Source organism: Suricata suricatta, chromosome 17, assembly GCF_006229205.1.
Source record: "Suricata suricatta isolate VVHF042 chromosome 17, meerkat_22Aug2017_6uvM2_HiC, whole genome shotgun sequence".
NCBI classification, from domain to species: domain Eukaryota; kingdom Metazoa; phylum Chordata; class Mammalia; order Carnivora; family Herpestidae; genus Suricata; species Suricata suricatta.
The window spans coordinates 34878316-34892059 of NC_043716.1; the positions used below are offsets into that span (position 1 = coordinate 34878316).

The following is a 13744-nucleotide window of genomic DNA, read 5'->3' on the forward strand; positions in this document are numbered from 1 at the left end:
GCCGCCTCCGCCGCCGCCCCCGCCGCCCCCTCCGCAGCCCGGGCTGTCCCCTCGGGCTCCTGCGCCGCCGCCTTCCGGGGCCCTCCTCCCGGAGCCCGGCCAGCGCTGCGAGGCGGTCAGCAGCAGCCCCCCGCCGCCTCCCTGCGCCCAGAACCCCCTGCACCCCAGCCCGTCCCACTCCGCGTGCAAAGAGCCCGTCGTCTACCCCTGGATGCGCAAAGTTCACGTGAGCACGGGTGAGTGCGTGGGCACCCCTTCCCCCTCCCACCCCCGGTGCTTTACACCGAAGGGATCTCGGAGGCATGGGGGGGGGGAGCTGGGGGAAGCCAATTGTCCCCGCTATAAACTCGCCATTGCCGGAGATTTACGGTCTCCTGTTTTCAGAGCCACATAATTACATCCCCCATAAATTTTTATGGCCTGGTGGGCCCCGCGCCTTTGAAGTCGGTTCCCCATCCTCGTTGCCATTCTCACCAGCGACTTTTTCGCCGGGGAGATGCAGTCTCAGTTAAGTTGGAAGTTGGGGAGGGGTGGGGGAGGTGGGGGAGGAGAAGGAGGAGGAGGTAATTTGTATTTGAGCGGAGAGTTGAGTCAACTCCCAGTATTTATTTTTTTCCTTTCTTTCCTCTAGCTTGGCTCTTTGGCTCGAGGAGTGGGCAAAAGTTTTTACTGGGGGCAGGCGCTGCTTGGAATCTGAGCACAGAGGGTGGGAACTAACAGAAGAAAGGTTTAGGGAAGCTCCCCTCCCTCTTTCACCCCTCATTTTCCCATCCCGGGCCCCAGGCCAAGGGGGCAGAGAGGAGCGGCTTAAAACCTTGCGGAGATTCCTCACTGCCCCCACCCCCCTCTCCAGACACCCAAACAACTACTAGAGACGACACAACCCTCCAAAACTTTGAGGTCTCTTTCTCTTCCGGGGGGGGGGGGGAACCGCTTTCTTTCCTTTTCGTCCCCACCCCCCTTCTGGAGGAAGGAGAGGTGGCGGGAGAGGGAGGGTAGGAGGGAGGGAGACACTGTGTTAGCTGGAAGAAAGGGCTCTCTCCCTCCTCCCTTTCGGGGCAATAAAACTTTCTCTTTCTCCCTCTCTCTGTGTGTGTCCAGTAAACCCCAATTACGCCGGCGGGGAGCCCAAGCGCTCTCGGACAGCCTACACTCGCCAGCAGGTCTTGGAGCTGGAGAAGGAATTTCACTACAACCGCTACCTGACGCGGCGCCGGAGGGTGGAGATCGCCCACGCGCTCTGCCTCTCTGAGCGCCAGATCAAGATCTGGTTCCAGAACCGGCGCATGAAGTGGAAAAAAGACCACAAGTTGCCCAACACCAAGATCCGCTCGGGTGGCACCGCAGGCGCAGCCGGAGGGCCCCCTGGCCGGCCCAACGGAGGCCCCCCCGCGCTCTAGTGCCCCCCCGCGCGGGTGCTGCGAACCTCGGGGCGGGGGTGGGGTGGGGCGGTGGGGGGGATGCGGGAGGGGACCCTGGGGCCTGGGTCCGCAAAAGCCTACCTGCCCTCCCCCCACTTTATCTATTTACACGAATAAATCCAGAGGAGGGGGAGGGGAAGCTTTATTTATAGAAATGACAATAGGGAGCGGGGCGAGGCCCCCCCAGAAGCAAGGTTCAAGTCTCTTGCTTTCTTCCTTAAAAAAAAAAAAAGAAGAAAAGAAGAAGAAGGAAGAAAGAAAAAAGACAGAAAGAGAAATAGGAGGAGGCTGCACTCCTCGTTTGCAGCTTTGGCGAAGATGGATCCACGTTTCATCTTTAATCACGCCAGGCCCAAGCCCATCTGTCTTGTTTACTCTGCCGAGGAGAGGACGGGCCTCGGTGGCGACCATTACCTCGACACCCGGCTAACAAATGAGGCCCGGCTCCGCCGCCGCCGCCTCTGCTGCTGCCGCTGCTGGAAGACAGCCTGGATTTTCTTTCTTTGTCCCCCATTCCTGACACCCAGCGAAAGCACCCTGTGACTGCCAGATAGCGCAGTGCTCTGGCCACGGTAACACACACACACACACACACACACACACACACACCCTCTTCCCCTCGGTGCCCCTCCATGGGCACACTGACTGCTCACCCTCTTCCACCAAGGGACGGGGCAGCAAAAAGGGGACACGCGGAGGTGGGAGGGGGTGGCCTTGGCACCGCAGGACCAGGCAGGGATATGGAGTCCAACAGAAAAGAGAGACCCGAGACCCGAGACCCGAGAGGGCCTCCATCTAGAAGGTCAAGCCGTTCCTGGCAGAGTGAGGGGCCAACTGAGTTCTGGGAGCTGGGCACAACCCTCTCGCCAATAGAGTTGTGCAGCAGGGCCTTCGCTCACGCTGCAAATGAATGTGAAACTAGCACACAAAATGTGGCCGGCCTCCCGGTCTGGGAGACGATTTTGCAGAGACCTCTCCCATAGTTTATCATTGTTTTGCATTGATGATGATGATTAATTATTATTATTATTATTATTATTATTATTATTATTATTATTATTTTGTCTTGTGCGTCTTCTCTCCTATTCTCTCTCTGACATTCCAAACCAGGTCCCTTCCTAGTTCTGGGGCTGCCTGAGTCTAGAACCCTTCGTTGGCGTGAAAATTTTGTGTCCTGTACAGAGTGACAATAGAAATAAATGTTTGGTTTGTGACCAGCTCGGCGTGTTTTTGTTGCAACCTTGTTGTAAAGATACAGGCAAATGCCACCCAGCGTATCTTTTAAGCATGTCAGTCCATTCGGCCTCACGTTATATGTGGTTGAGGGTTTTTTTTTTTTCCAAAAGGGTCCAAGGGGAATTTCTGTCTCCGAGGACTCCAATTTGTGGTAGCTGGTTTGTTTTCCTTTTGGGGTGGGTGTGTTTTGTTTGGGGCTTTTAATTTTTTCCCTCCAGTCCAAAAATGGATTGAAAGTACTGGGAGGGCTGACTCCAATCCCTAATGGGGGGGAAAATGTTTCATTGTAGGACACGAGAGGCTTAAGTATGGCAAAGCCTTTCATATCGTGATTTATTTGTCATAAGCAAATAAAATGCAGTTAAGCTGTCTCTTTCTAGACAGACGGCTCTTTGCTTATTAAGGTTCGGAGGGAGGATTTCTGCGAGGCCGGCCTCTTTCCTCCCGCCAAAGAAGGTATCGTTTTCCTCTGAGGTGTTTAAAGCTTTAATGAGTCTAATTTTTTGCACAGATGTTTCTGGGTGTTTGCAGGTTTTCAGAGTATTTTTATATTACAAAGGAGCTAGCCGGTGCCATAGCTCAAACTCTGACAAGCAAATAGATAATCAAGAAGACGAATGGCCTCTTTTGTGAAGCCCTGCTCCTGTATTAATTTTCATTTTCTTTCTCATAGAAAGTATCGAAAGTACGACCGGGGACCAAATAGCTTTCTGTCTCTGAGGTCCCAGTCACCCCTAGAATGGAGTGGGGGAAGGGGGTGGGGGTGCCGATGACCCTCAAGAGCTCTGTCGGGCTTGGGCCGCTTTGGGGCAGCACCCAAGAGAAGTGCTAAGGTTTGAGGGCTCCAGCCTTGGGGTCTCTGGACTCGTGGTGGCCCAGGATACAGCCACCCGCCTCCAAAAAGCTTGGGGCTCGAGAGAGCATATGCAATTAAAAGTCGTTTTTCAGTCCCATCTCCGTCCAGAAAATAAACATAGCTGATTCCACCAGCACAATTTTACTGTTATTTCTTTTGTATTCCTCCAGTTTGCAGCGCCCGGGGAGTCTGAGGCTGGGTAGGGCCTGGGACACACGGAGCGGGTGTCACAGCACGGGAAATGTTCCTTGGGGTCTCCTAAAAAAAAAAATCGCCGAGACCTGGAGGAGGGGAGCTTTGTTTTGGTCGAATCCGGTGTGATGTTTAACTGCCAGGGTTTGGGGCAGCCCTTCGCGGAGGGGGAAAATAGTTCTTAAAAAGCATATGCCCCCCCAGGAATGCCTCTATAGAACCAAATCAAAGCTGCTCCTCGGAAGGTATGAATAGAATAAAAAAAAGATTTCTATGGAGCTTAAAGTTCACAGCCATTCTGTGTAGACAAGAGCTAAGAAAAATGTGAGAATTATACAGAAAACCATTAATCACTTCTTTTCTTTAAATACGTATCCTCTCTCCTTTGTTATTATTCAACAGCAAATCTCCGCAGACCGGCTGTTGGGGGAAAAAAGTGTTAGCTGGCTCTCCCGGATCTTCGAGGGGGAAAAAATTTGGAACCATAAAGTTGAAAACTTTTTTCTCTCAGTTTGGAAGAAGCCCTTCGTCATGAATGGGAACCGCAGAATTCAGGCCAGAGGAGGCGAGAGGCGTAAAGGTAACAAAGCCCCCGCCTGGGCTGGCTTTTTTTTTTTTTTTTTTGATCGTTTTATGAGCTGTTTTTACAAAGGAAAGAAGAAAGTCTCTCGCCTCCTTCTTTTCCTTTATCAACTTTCTTCGGGTTTTTTTTTTTTTTTTATGGTGGATGCTTGGTCAGATTTGCTGCCTTTTATGATGACTGATGCTCGGGTCAGAGGGGGAGAGGGGCCTCACACCTGGAGAGTGTTTGAACTGCTTGGGACTGAGGTGTCAGGACCCCTGAAAAACCCAGAGAGGGTGGTTTGTGAGGCAGCTCAGAAGTGCTTTTCGGAGGGGGGGGGAGGTTCGGAAAATGCAGGCGACATGCACATGTGGCCCCTGCGTTCTGTGACTTCACTAGTCTACACTGGTGTCCCGTATGTCTGGTTACCGGTGAGATGTTGTCACTGCCGCCTCCTGGAAAAAATGGAATGCAGTTCTTGGATGGAATGCCCCGGGCTCGGAGCAGGGTATATAGGCAGATGTCTGTCTGTTGGTGGTGCTGCTTTTCCTTTCTTTCTTTTTGCGTCTAGCTTGGGATTCTGGACAAATATTTGCAACTCTGGAGCAGGAAACCGTTCTGTTTACAGGCGATGTTCGTTGATGCCGGATTCCTACTTTTCAACTCTGCCCCCCTCTTCTTCCTGGAGGCTCCGTGTTCAGTTTGGTTTCCTTTTGCTCTCTTGTTCTGGGGTCTCTGTTCCCCCTTCTGGGGCCCTGCTGCTAAGGATGAGGTAGCCAGTGGGCTCGGCCTCAGACCTGAATGTACTGGTTCTTTTACCCTGGGGCTCACTGACGGTTTGGAGGCAGGAGGCTGGCAGGAGAGAGAGTTCATGGAGAGGCCACGTTTTCTAGGCGATTAGCTCAGTATTAGAACCACAAAATGACCTCGGAAGCCCCTTGACCTCTCTGAGACTGGGCAGTGTGCTGGCTCCTGCCTCCTGTCCAGGAGGGAAAGTGCTACCTCCGTGGGGAGGGCTACTTTGGGCTGTTTCGTGGCCCACCTTCTTCATCTCCCTTTGGCTCCTAACCCCGTCTTTGTTAACTGGGAATTTCTGGATTGTGTTTCTGTTATTGTCCACTTGGGAGAAAAAGAGTATAACCATTTTAGCTCAGGGGTACGGTTCGGGGAAGGAAGTAAGGTGTTGATCTAGATCTCTCTGTAGCACTCCTTCTATAGGCCAGGGTCTAACACCCCCTACCCATGTCCAGCTCATCTCTTCTTTCCTGTTTCGCTTGGAGGGAGCGGAGGGAAGAGAGACAAAGGGAGGCAATATGACAGGTACACAGGGCTTCAGAGGGCGAAGGGGATAAACCCCTGGGCTCTGAAGAGAGGGAAGGCTCCCCCACTAGCAGTTCCTTGGAGGTCACTGCCTCTCAAGGTCTGATAGCCTAATCCACAGCTTCTGAACCCATTTTTCTGAAGTGTTTAGGGAACTATTCCTATAATCGCTTGTGCCCCCTTCCCCTCATCCCCTCTCCACCCCTGCCCTGTCTCACCCCAGCTACTCACACAGCCCATGGATACCTTACCACCAGAGAGGTATCAGTGCAAGCTGTTCTGACCATTTCCAAGGATAGTTCTACAACACCAACCAGAGTTCTAACAAATTTTAATTTTAAGAGATGGGTGGAGAGCTTACTAACAGGGAGTCTTTCCAAATCTGTATTCTACTTGATGTATCTTAAAATCCACACCAATAGCCATTTCTTTTTTAAAAGAGGAGATAGAGCCAGAGCCAGAGCCAGACAGACAGACAGACAGACAGACTGAGAATCCAGCTGGGGAGAGAGGAAATGTTCCTTCAGTTACAACTCGGAGAGACAGAACCTTGCTGGGTTGTGCGTGTGGGGTGTTGGTCTGCGTTTTGTAAATCGCCTCCTGTCACTTTGGGACTCTGTCTCAGGCAAGAAATAACTGGCATTGGTTGGCATTCTCTCCTTTGTCCCTGAGTGGCATGATGAATGCAGAGGCTGGAGGCCTGGGGCAGGAGAGGAAGTGGGTAGAAAGGTGAGCTGGGCTGCTCCTGGACTGGAAATGTTTGAGGCTCATGGGAGATGTGCACTCCTTGCTCATAAGGGCAGATAACCAATGGTGGGCCTTCTTATAGGCCCAGGTGGCAAAGATCTAGTCACCTGGGACTTTACAAGCTGCTCTCTGCAGAGGGAGGGGTCCATCAAAGAGAATGAAGGGGAAACAATGGGAGGGAAGGTTGGGGGTTCACTCAAGGGCTTCAGCTCCCTAGGTCAGAGCTTCCAGATTTCCCTTTTCTCTCACTTCTAGACCCCAGTCTTTTCAGGGCTGGGGAATTTCCCCAGCTAGATAGACTTACCTTCAACTTCTACCGTTCTGGTGGCCACGCCATTGCTCCTCATCTTTGCCCTCTCTTCCCTCAGGTCCCTGGGTCCTCTCCCTGCACCCTCCTACTTGCACTCACTGGGGCAGAGGGACTCCTCAGTCCTGCCAGATCCCGGGGAGGCCATCCCAGCGCCCGAGGTGGGTCTCCCTGGGAAGAGTGGCCGGCTGGGGAGGGGAGTCTGGTTGGAAAACGGAGTTGGGAAGTTTCCCAGTGTGAGTTGAGCGCTGACGGATTTGTGATCAGCCATAAAACCGGCGCGTTCAGATTCGTAAATCAATCTTGCTGCTCTCGCAGAATGAACGTTCGCTTTATCGGCAGCAAGAAAGAGCTCAGCTCGAGCTCAGGCGCTTGTTTATTTGAACATGGACATTCCCAGGATCCGATCAGAGTGTGGGCATTTTAACAGAACCTGCCCGCGTGTCTTCGTGTCATTTTGCTGTTTCTTTTTCTTGTCCTTAAAGACAGTTTTTCACGTTTTCAGAGATTGTGGTTTTCCCATGCTCCTGGATGTTGCATTCAATCTCTCTCTTCTCTCTCTCTCTCTCTCTCATTTTTTCTATCAGACTTTAGTGGACTGTTTTTCTACGGGGGACTGTTTTTAATGGATTTGTGGCCAGGACCTTGCAAGGAGTTGGCCTGGCTGGAACCAGGCACAGGGCCCACATCAGGAGCCGGCTGAATTAAATCCCAGTCTGTGTTTTGTATCTGGACAATCAAAGCCGACCACCCGACCACCCCCCTACGGAGTCAGGGCCCCGCCGGCGCCCCACCCGTGCGTCGTTGAGCCGGAGGCTGGGGCCGTGGGGCCGCCGCAGCCGCTGTGGCTGAAACTTACTAGGGGCCGCCTCAGGAGGGGTGGCTGTCTCTTTCGGGGTGGTTAAGGCATGTGGGTCCTCAGCCTCCTCCCTATTGAGTTGTTTTTGGGTCAGACCTCTCCAAACAAACCAGTGGCAGCCCGGCGCCCCTGTGCTCCTGCCCTAAGCGGCATTTATTCTCTCCTGCCTTCTCCGCCGGCTGGCCCGGTGGAGGCCAGGCTCTCTCTTGCTGCTGAAGATAAGGCTGGGAATGTGCCGAGAGGGGCTCCTTCAGGAATGTCTTTTCTGCTCCCCTTTGCACCCTCCCACCCCACGCAATGGCCCAGGGCTCCGATTCAGGTTGTTACTGGTCTGCTTCATAAGTGAAGGGTTGGGGGATATTTTTTTTTTTTTTTTGGTTTTTGGTTTGTTTACATCTGAGATGAAGGGGTGTGTGTCCCTTTCCTTCTCTAGGCCTAGGGAATGGATTTCTCCTATCATCCCTGTGTTTAACCCTTTAATATGCCACCCCCTCCCTCTTTCCCCATCGATCAGTCTCCATTGTCTGCTGATTGGGAGCTCAGGGTACTAACACCTGGGGAATAGCGACCCCGGGGTTGCCAGGCCAACTTCAAAGCCTCTTCTTTCTTCCATTTCCTTCCCCTCTAGTTCAAATCTTCACTGGTGTGTTGGGTGTGGAGGGGGTCCTGGGACGGTGTGTGACATAAGTAGACAGACACTGAGTGTCCACGTCTTTTGTGTAGAAACCTTAGTCTGAGTCTTTGTGTCTAGAGCATACTCTCAGTGGTCAGTAGAATTTGATTCCTTGTGGTGGTAATAACACCAAGGGGGGAAAAGCCCCCCTTGCGGTTATCCTCAGCTCTGGGAACTCCAGAGTCATCTTCATCCTGTCCCCTTTCTGCCAAAGATCAGAAAGAGCCTGAAAGCCAGAAGCCCCATTCTCTATGCCTGTGTAACAGTGGACTTGTGGGAAGTGCTTCTTTTGAAGCTGGTTCCTTTAGAAATTTTGTTGCTTTTTTAGGAAAAGGGGAGTGGGTCCCACTAAAAATAAATAAATATCCTAGGAGTGAGGGAGAGAATGGAGTTGGGGGGAATCTTAATCTTTAAGGATGTAGAGAGAAAGAAGGCTTGGAGCAGGGCTCCGAGCCCACCCCACCCCCACCCCCCAGACGCCCCTGCAGACTATTTCTGCACTTCCACAAACTAAGCAGAAGCAGGAGGAGAAGGGAGAGAGGAGAGGTGGGCTGTGGGTAAGTGTGTGTCTGGGGAGGGGGGAGGTTAGGGAGCCTTAGGTAGAGTAGGTATAGATGCGAATGTGGGAGACAAGGAGAACTCGCTACTCTTCCATTGGTGGGTTGTGGGGAACCTATTTTGCAGGAAAATTTCTCCTCCTGAAGGGGAAGGTCATAGTGGTCCTTTGAGCCTGAAATCGAAAGACCCCCTTCCCCCTCCTGGTCACGTGATTCATTAAATAATTAATGCCGAGGTTGCAGAATAGATATGTATTCGTCAGGAAAATCGCAGGCTCGGTCTCCCTGTTTCTGACGTGCAATTCAACTGTCCTTTGAAAAACAAGCCTGTACCCCGAGAAAAAAAAGAGAGAGGGGGAGAGAGAGAGGGAGAGAGAGAGAAAAAGAGAGGGAGGCAGCAATAAAACAGCCCCGCAGCCGGAGCCACACCGCGGGCTGGGGTATTGTAAGTAGAAGGGATTTCTCACTACCTACCGCGTCTTATATGTCCATGTAAATTTATTGTTTGTTATTAATGTTATTGTCGTAAAATGTGACAAATAGCCATCTTCATTTCCTGCCATTTCTCTTCACACGGTGCTCTGTGTGTTTATACCCATTGAGGCATTGCATAGAGAATTTAAGAATATTCCTCTTCTGTCTCTCTCTCTCTCTCTCCCTCTCTCTCTCTCTCTCTCTCTCTCCTCCAACCTTTTTCTTGATTTATAGCAATATGGGTGTCAGCTTCTCGGCCGGCATGCCAGCCATTGTGTGTGTGTGTGTGTGTGTGTGTGTGTGTGTGCGTGCGTGTGTGTGTGTGTGCGCGTGCGTGCGTCTGTGTGTGTTTGTGAGCGAGTTGTGTTGTTTATGGCCATGTCTTCGATAAATCATTTCTCACAGAAAATGATGTGGAAGCTGGGCTGTTTCTGCGGCCGGGAGAGGCTCGCTCTCCGAGCCACTTCCTCCCTCTCTGCTCTGCTCCCAGGAGTTGGTTATTTCAGACGATTTACAGTAATATATCAGCAGTTAATATGAAAGCTCTATAGCTGGAGGTCTTAAATTACAGCATCTGTGATTATCAATTAAGGCGAGATTTGTATAAATTTGGTAAACCAGAAATGCCTCATTGGCATATAAACCCAGTCAAAGACCACGACCTAATATAAAAATTATATTTGCAAGCCTGATAGAGCCAACATTCCTGAAGCAGCAGACAGAAATTCATTTTTCAGTGGTTCCCCTCCAGGAGTTTGGCTGCTCCGTCTCCAGCCTAGGGTAAAGGACCCAACTCTGAAGGCAGAAGGAGCCTGGAGGCAAGAGGGGTTGGAGGTGGAGGAAGAAATTACTGGAGTTGAAGGCAAAGATTTTGGCAATCAGTGGGGACCAAATTGAAGCCCTCTGCACTTGGAAAGGGCTAGAAGGATTCAGTTACAGTGCTGAATCGTCATTTATAGGATTGATGTGTATGGCAAGATATCCAGGGCAAAGAAGGAGCTATCCAAATTGGGGAGACACTGGAGGCGGATGGTGAAGGGCAGGGAGAGAAGCTGGAAGCCTTGGCTCCGTACCCTCCTGGCTAACAAAACAAGGAAGTGAATTCACACCCCAGTAGCCTTCCTTCGACATCCTGAAACAAAGAAAGTTTCCTCAGCAGTGAGGGACTATGTGTGTTTGGGGCTAAAGCAGGGAGAAGTTCTCCAAGTTTTTCTAGAAAAGAAATGTTCCAGGAATCAAGTGGTCCCAGAAAGTTGGTGAGTGTCCCAAGACACGGGGTGTGTTCCCCTGGCTAAGTCCCCCCCTCCCCTGTCGGAAGAGGGAGCAAATTGGGTTTACAAATCGGGAGGAGGAGGAGAGCTGGTAACTTTCTCCTCAGGTTTCATATGGGGGTGTCAGTCCCTTCCCACTAGGGAAGAGCCTGATGGGCAAGAGCAAAGCCAGAAATAGCTTCTGGGAGGCATCCTACCCTGCACCCCAAAGTTGTGATGGATGAGGAGCAGAGGGTCAGGACCTTTGCCAAGTCTGGTCGGGGCTGCTGGCTTTTCCTTTTCTGGCTGGAGCCAGGCCAGTTGGCTTTATAGCCACTATTATCTGTGATATTTAACTCTGTCTGCTAGTGTAAACCTTTGAGCAAAAAAAATTAGAGGGACGCCGGACCCAGGTGTTAATTATTGATGGCATCAGCCGCGTGGCGTGCCGGCTTAGGCCCCAGTCTTGGGACACCCAGGAACTTGGTCCCATGTTCTACTCCAAGTGGTGCGGAGCCCTGTCCTTGTGAATAGAAAGATCTGTGGGTGCGTGGGGGAGCAAGCCTCCCAAATTAGGAGTCTGGGTTGAAAAGGGTTTAGGGTAAAAGAGAGATCAAGACCCTAGGCTGGGATGGGTAGGGGGTGTTATCTGGTCTGGATAAAAGGAACTGGTGAAAATCTGGATTCAGGGGTAGCTGTTGACAGCACTGGAGATTGTGGGGGAGGAGGGGAAGGGCTGGGGAGACAGACTTGAGGGACAGAGGCTCTGAGCCGTCAGGCCTCCCGCTTTGCTTTCAGTGTTGGAGAATCCTACACTCGCTGGCTCCCTCAGTGTGAGAGGCAAGTAAGTCTTTCTTCTTCACCGGGAAGTTGCAGAGCGGGTGTAAATGTGGAGAGGGTGAGTTCAACCCCAAATCAGTCGTCTAGAATTTAGGCCAAAGTCTTGGAATCCCTGAGAAGGGAGAAGCTTTACCTCTTCCTTGGAGAGGAGGAGGGACATGAGGAAGGAGGAAGAGGGTAGACTTGTGTTTTATTAGGTTCTGAATTCGGCCCGTTTTGGAGGATGGGGAACAAAAGGGGAAGGCAAAAGGATTTGCTCTTTGGGACAGGTACAGCTGGGTGGGGGGAGCTGGGAGCCAGCCCTACAGGCCTCTACCCCGTGATACCAACTGTCCTTCCTTCTCTGTCCCTCCTCCTGCTGACTTTGCCTTTGACATGGAGGTCTGATCCTCCCCTCTTTTCCTCTCCATTCTCTCAGCCCCCTTCAGGTCTTTGTCTCTTCTGGCCCTGGGGATACCCCCTCCCCTTCCCTTTCCCCAACTCACACTCAGAGCCTTCCCCCAGGAGACAAAAGCAGGGAGGTCTTCCCTCTCCACCATTATCTTTAAGCTGCTTTCTCCTTGCTGAATCTCTCCACGTGAGGCCCAGGCATATAGGCCTACCCCCCCACAACCAGTAAGTTTGGAATGACTTCATTGTTGTTGAAATACACACACACACACACACACACACACACACGCACGCATGCACACACGGTTTATTTAGCCACAAAGTATCCTGCCTCTTACCAGTTCTGAGCGTGTGCACACACACACAAACACACACACACACACAGAGCACACACACATCACACACCCCATTTGCTTTTGTGCTGTTCAGGGGATGGAGTAGAACGAATTTGGTGGCAGGGGTTTTCAGAAAGCTCTGTCTCCATCTTCTTTCCCAACTCCACTGGTGTCCACTTTCTCTAGTAATTATAGTGTTTATCCCCATGCCGTCAAGAAGTCGTGCTCGCCAATGCTTTAGGAAGCAGAGGAATGAATAAAAAGATGAGGAGAGAGAGGATGAAGGAAAAAGAGGGGCCCAGAGAGAGAAGCAGCAGTAGGATCCCTTTATGAGAGGGGAAGTTAAGGCAGAACCCAAGGAGAGGATGACGGGGAGGGTAAAGACAAAGGACAGTCTGAGGGGCAGAGAGGCCTTGTCCTGGGACAAGGAACTTCACAACTTGGATGGGCACACACACACACACACACACACACACACACACACACACAGTTAAGTGACAAGGAGGGAACTGGAAAGGAAACTACCCCCTTACCCCCTTTTCTATAAAAGAGAATATCTCTTTGATGGAAGGTTGTATTTAACCTGCAGATGAAAAGGCCCTGAGGCCAGGAGCTCCACACCACCCCCAAGGAGAGGCGCTGCCTAGTAAGTGAGCCCAGCAGTGATTTCTGAGCTACAAAGTCTTTCACGGGGCTCAGTCCAAACTCGCTGAAGACAGAGAGGCAGAGTATGAGAAGATAAAGAGGCCACGAGAAAGGGACAGAGACCACAGAGATGGTTAGAAAGGGTGCAGAGAGGGAGACAGACATGGAGAAAGAGCCCAACCCTCTCAGGCACAGAGAGAGAGGAGGGCCACAGGGGTCTGGAAACTCTTCCAGACTCAGTGCTTTCTTTACGGGCAGCTGCCCAAAGCTGGGGCCGTCCCAGAAGCAACTGCCTCACGAGTAGGCCCTCGGGGGTGCTAAATCAGGTGTGAGGCAGCTGGGACAGGAACTGAAGTGTCTGGGAATGGCCAAGACTGCCTTAGCACTTCAGTCTCCTCTTCCACAGCCCCCGTCAGTAACTTAACGGCTGGAATCTCCCAAAACAGGGGGTGCTGGGCAGGGGCAGGCTGTGTGCTTGGGTCAGGCTCTCACACCTGGGCCCTGGAATCCTTCCTCGGGCCTTTTTTTCCCCTTGGCGGGCTTGGTCTCTCCTTTAGGGACCGGGAGAAGAAGTTGATCAGCGGGCCGTCTAAGAACTTTCCCTTTCACCTCCAATCCACTTTTCTCCCTGGAACCCCCAGCCTGGGCTAACGGATGCGACCCTTACTAACCATCCTCCCTCCCCCACCTTTCAGGCAAGAAAAGGAAAAAAAGGGAAAACAAGTTCCTACCCCCCTAAGCAGCCTTAGAAAACGCCAGGGAATCTGGAAAATGCAAAGCGTCTCGCCTCTCTCGCACCAGTCCCTTTCCCCCCGCCTCGCCACCGCGCTCTCTCTCCACGGCGCACCCCCACCCCCACCCTCCTGTCCCGTCCTGCCCAGAAGTCTCTCTCTTCCCCTCCCTACTCCGCTGGGCCGGACATATGGAACCCATTTCGCTGGTGACATTGAAGAGCCGCCCGTGCGCCCGCCTTCCGCCATGGCGCCCCCGGCGCTCCCCGTGCCTCGCCGTGCCCCCTGTCACTCGCGGCTCCTCTCGCCCGGCAGCTCGGCCCGCTCTCGCGGCCCCGACCCGGCTCGG

The 13744-nt window shown here is 52.2% G+C and overlaps 2 protein-coding genes across 2 annotated transcripts in view; both read left to right on the top strand.

Annotated features, from left to right (window-relative positions):
* The window catches only part of HOXB4 (homeobox B4), a 1956-nt gene extending 529 nt beyond the window's left edge, over positions 1-1427 (top strand). The window contains exons 2-3 of the mRNA XM_029929224.1: positions 1-236; positions 1102-1427. Of these exons, the coding sequence (XP_029785084.1) occupies positions 1-236; positions 1102-1400 (535 nt within the window). The 3' untranslated portion in view covers positions 1401-1427. The remainder of the gene's footprint in view (positions 237-1101) is intronic.
* The window catches only part of HOXB3 (homeobox B3), a 36306-nt gene that overhangs the window by 7584 nt on the left and 14978 nt on the right, over positions 1-13744 (top strand). Inside the window, exon 2 of the mRNA XM_029927014.1 lies at positions 4108-4285. The gene's annotated coding sequence lies outside the window, so the exon portion shown is untranslated. The remainder of the gene's footprint in view (positions 1-4107; positions 4286-13744) is intronic.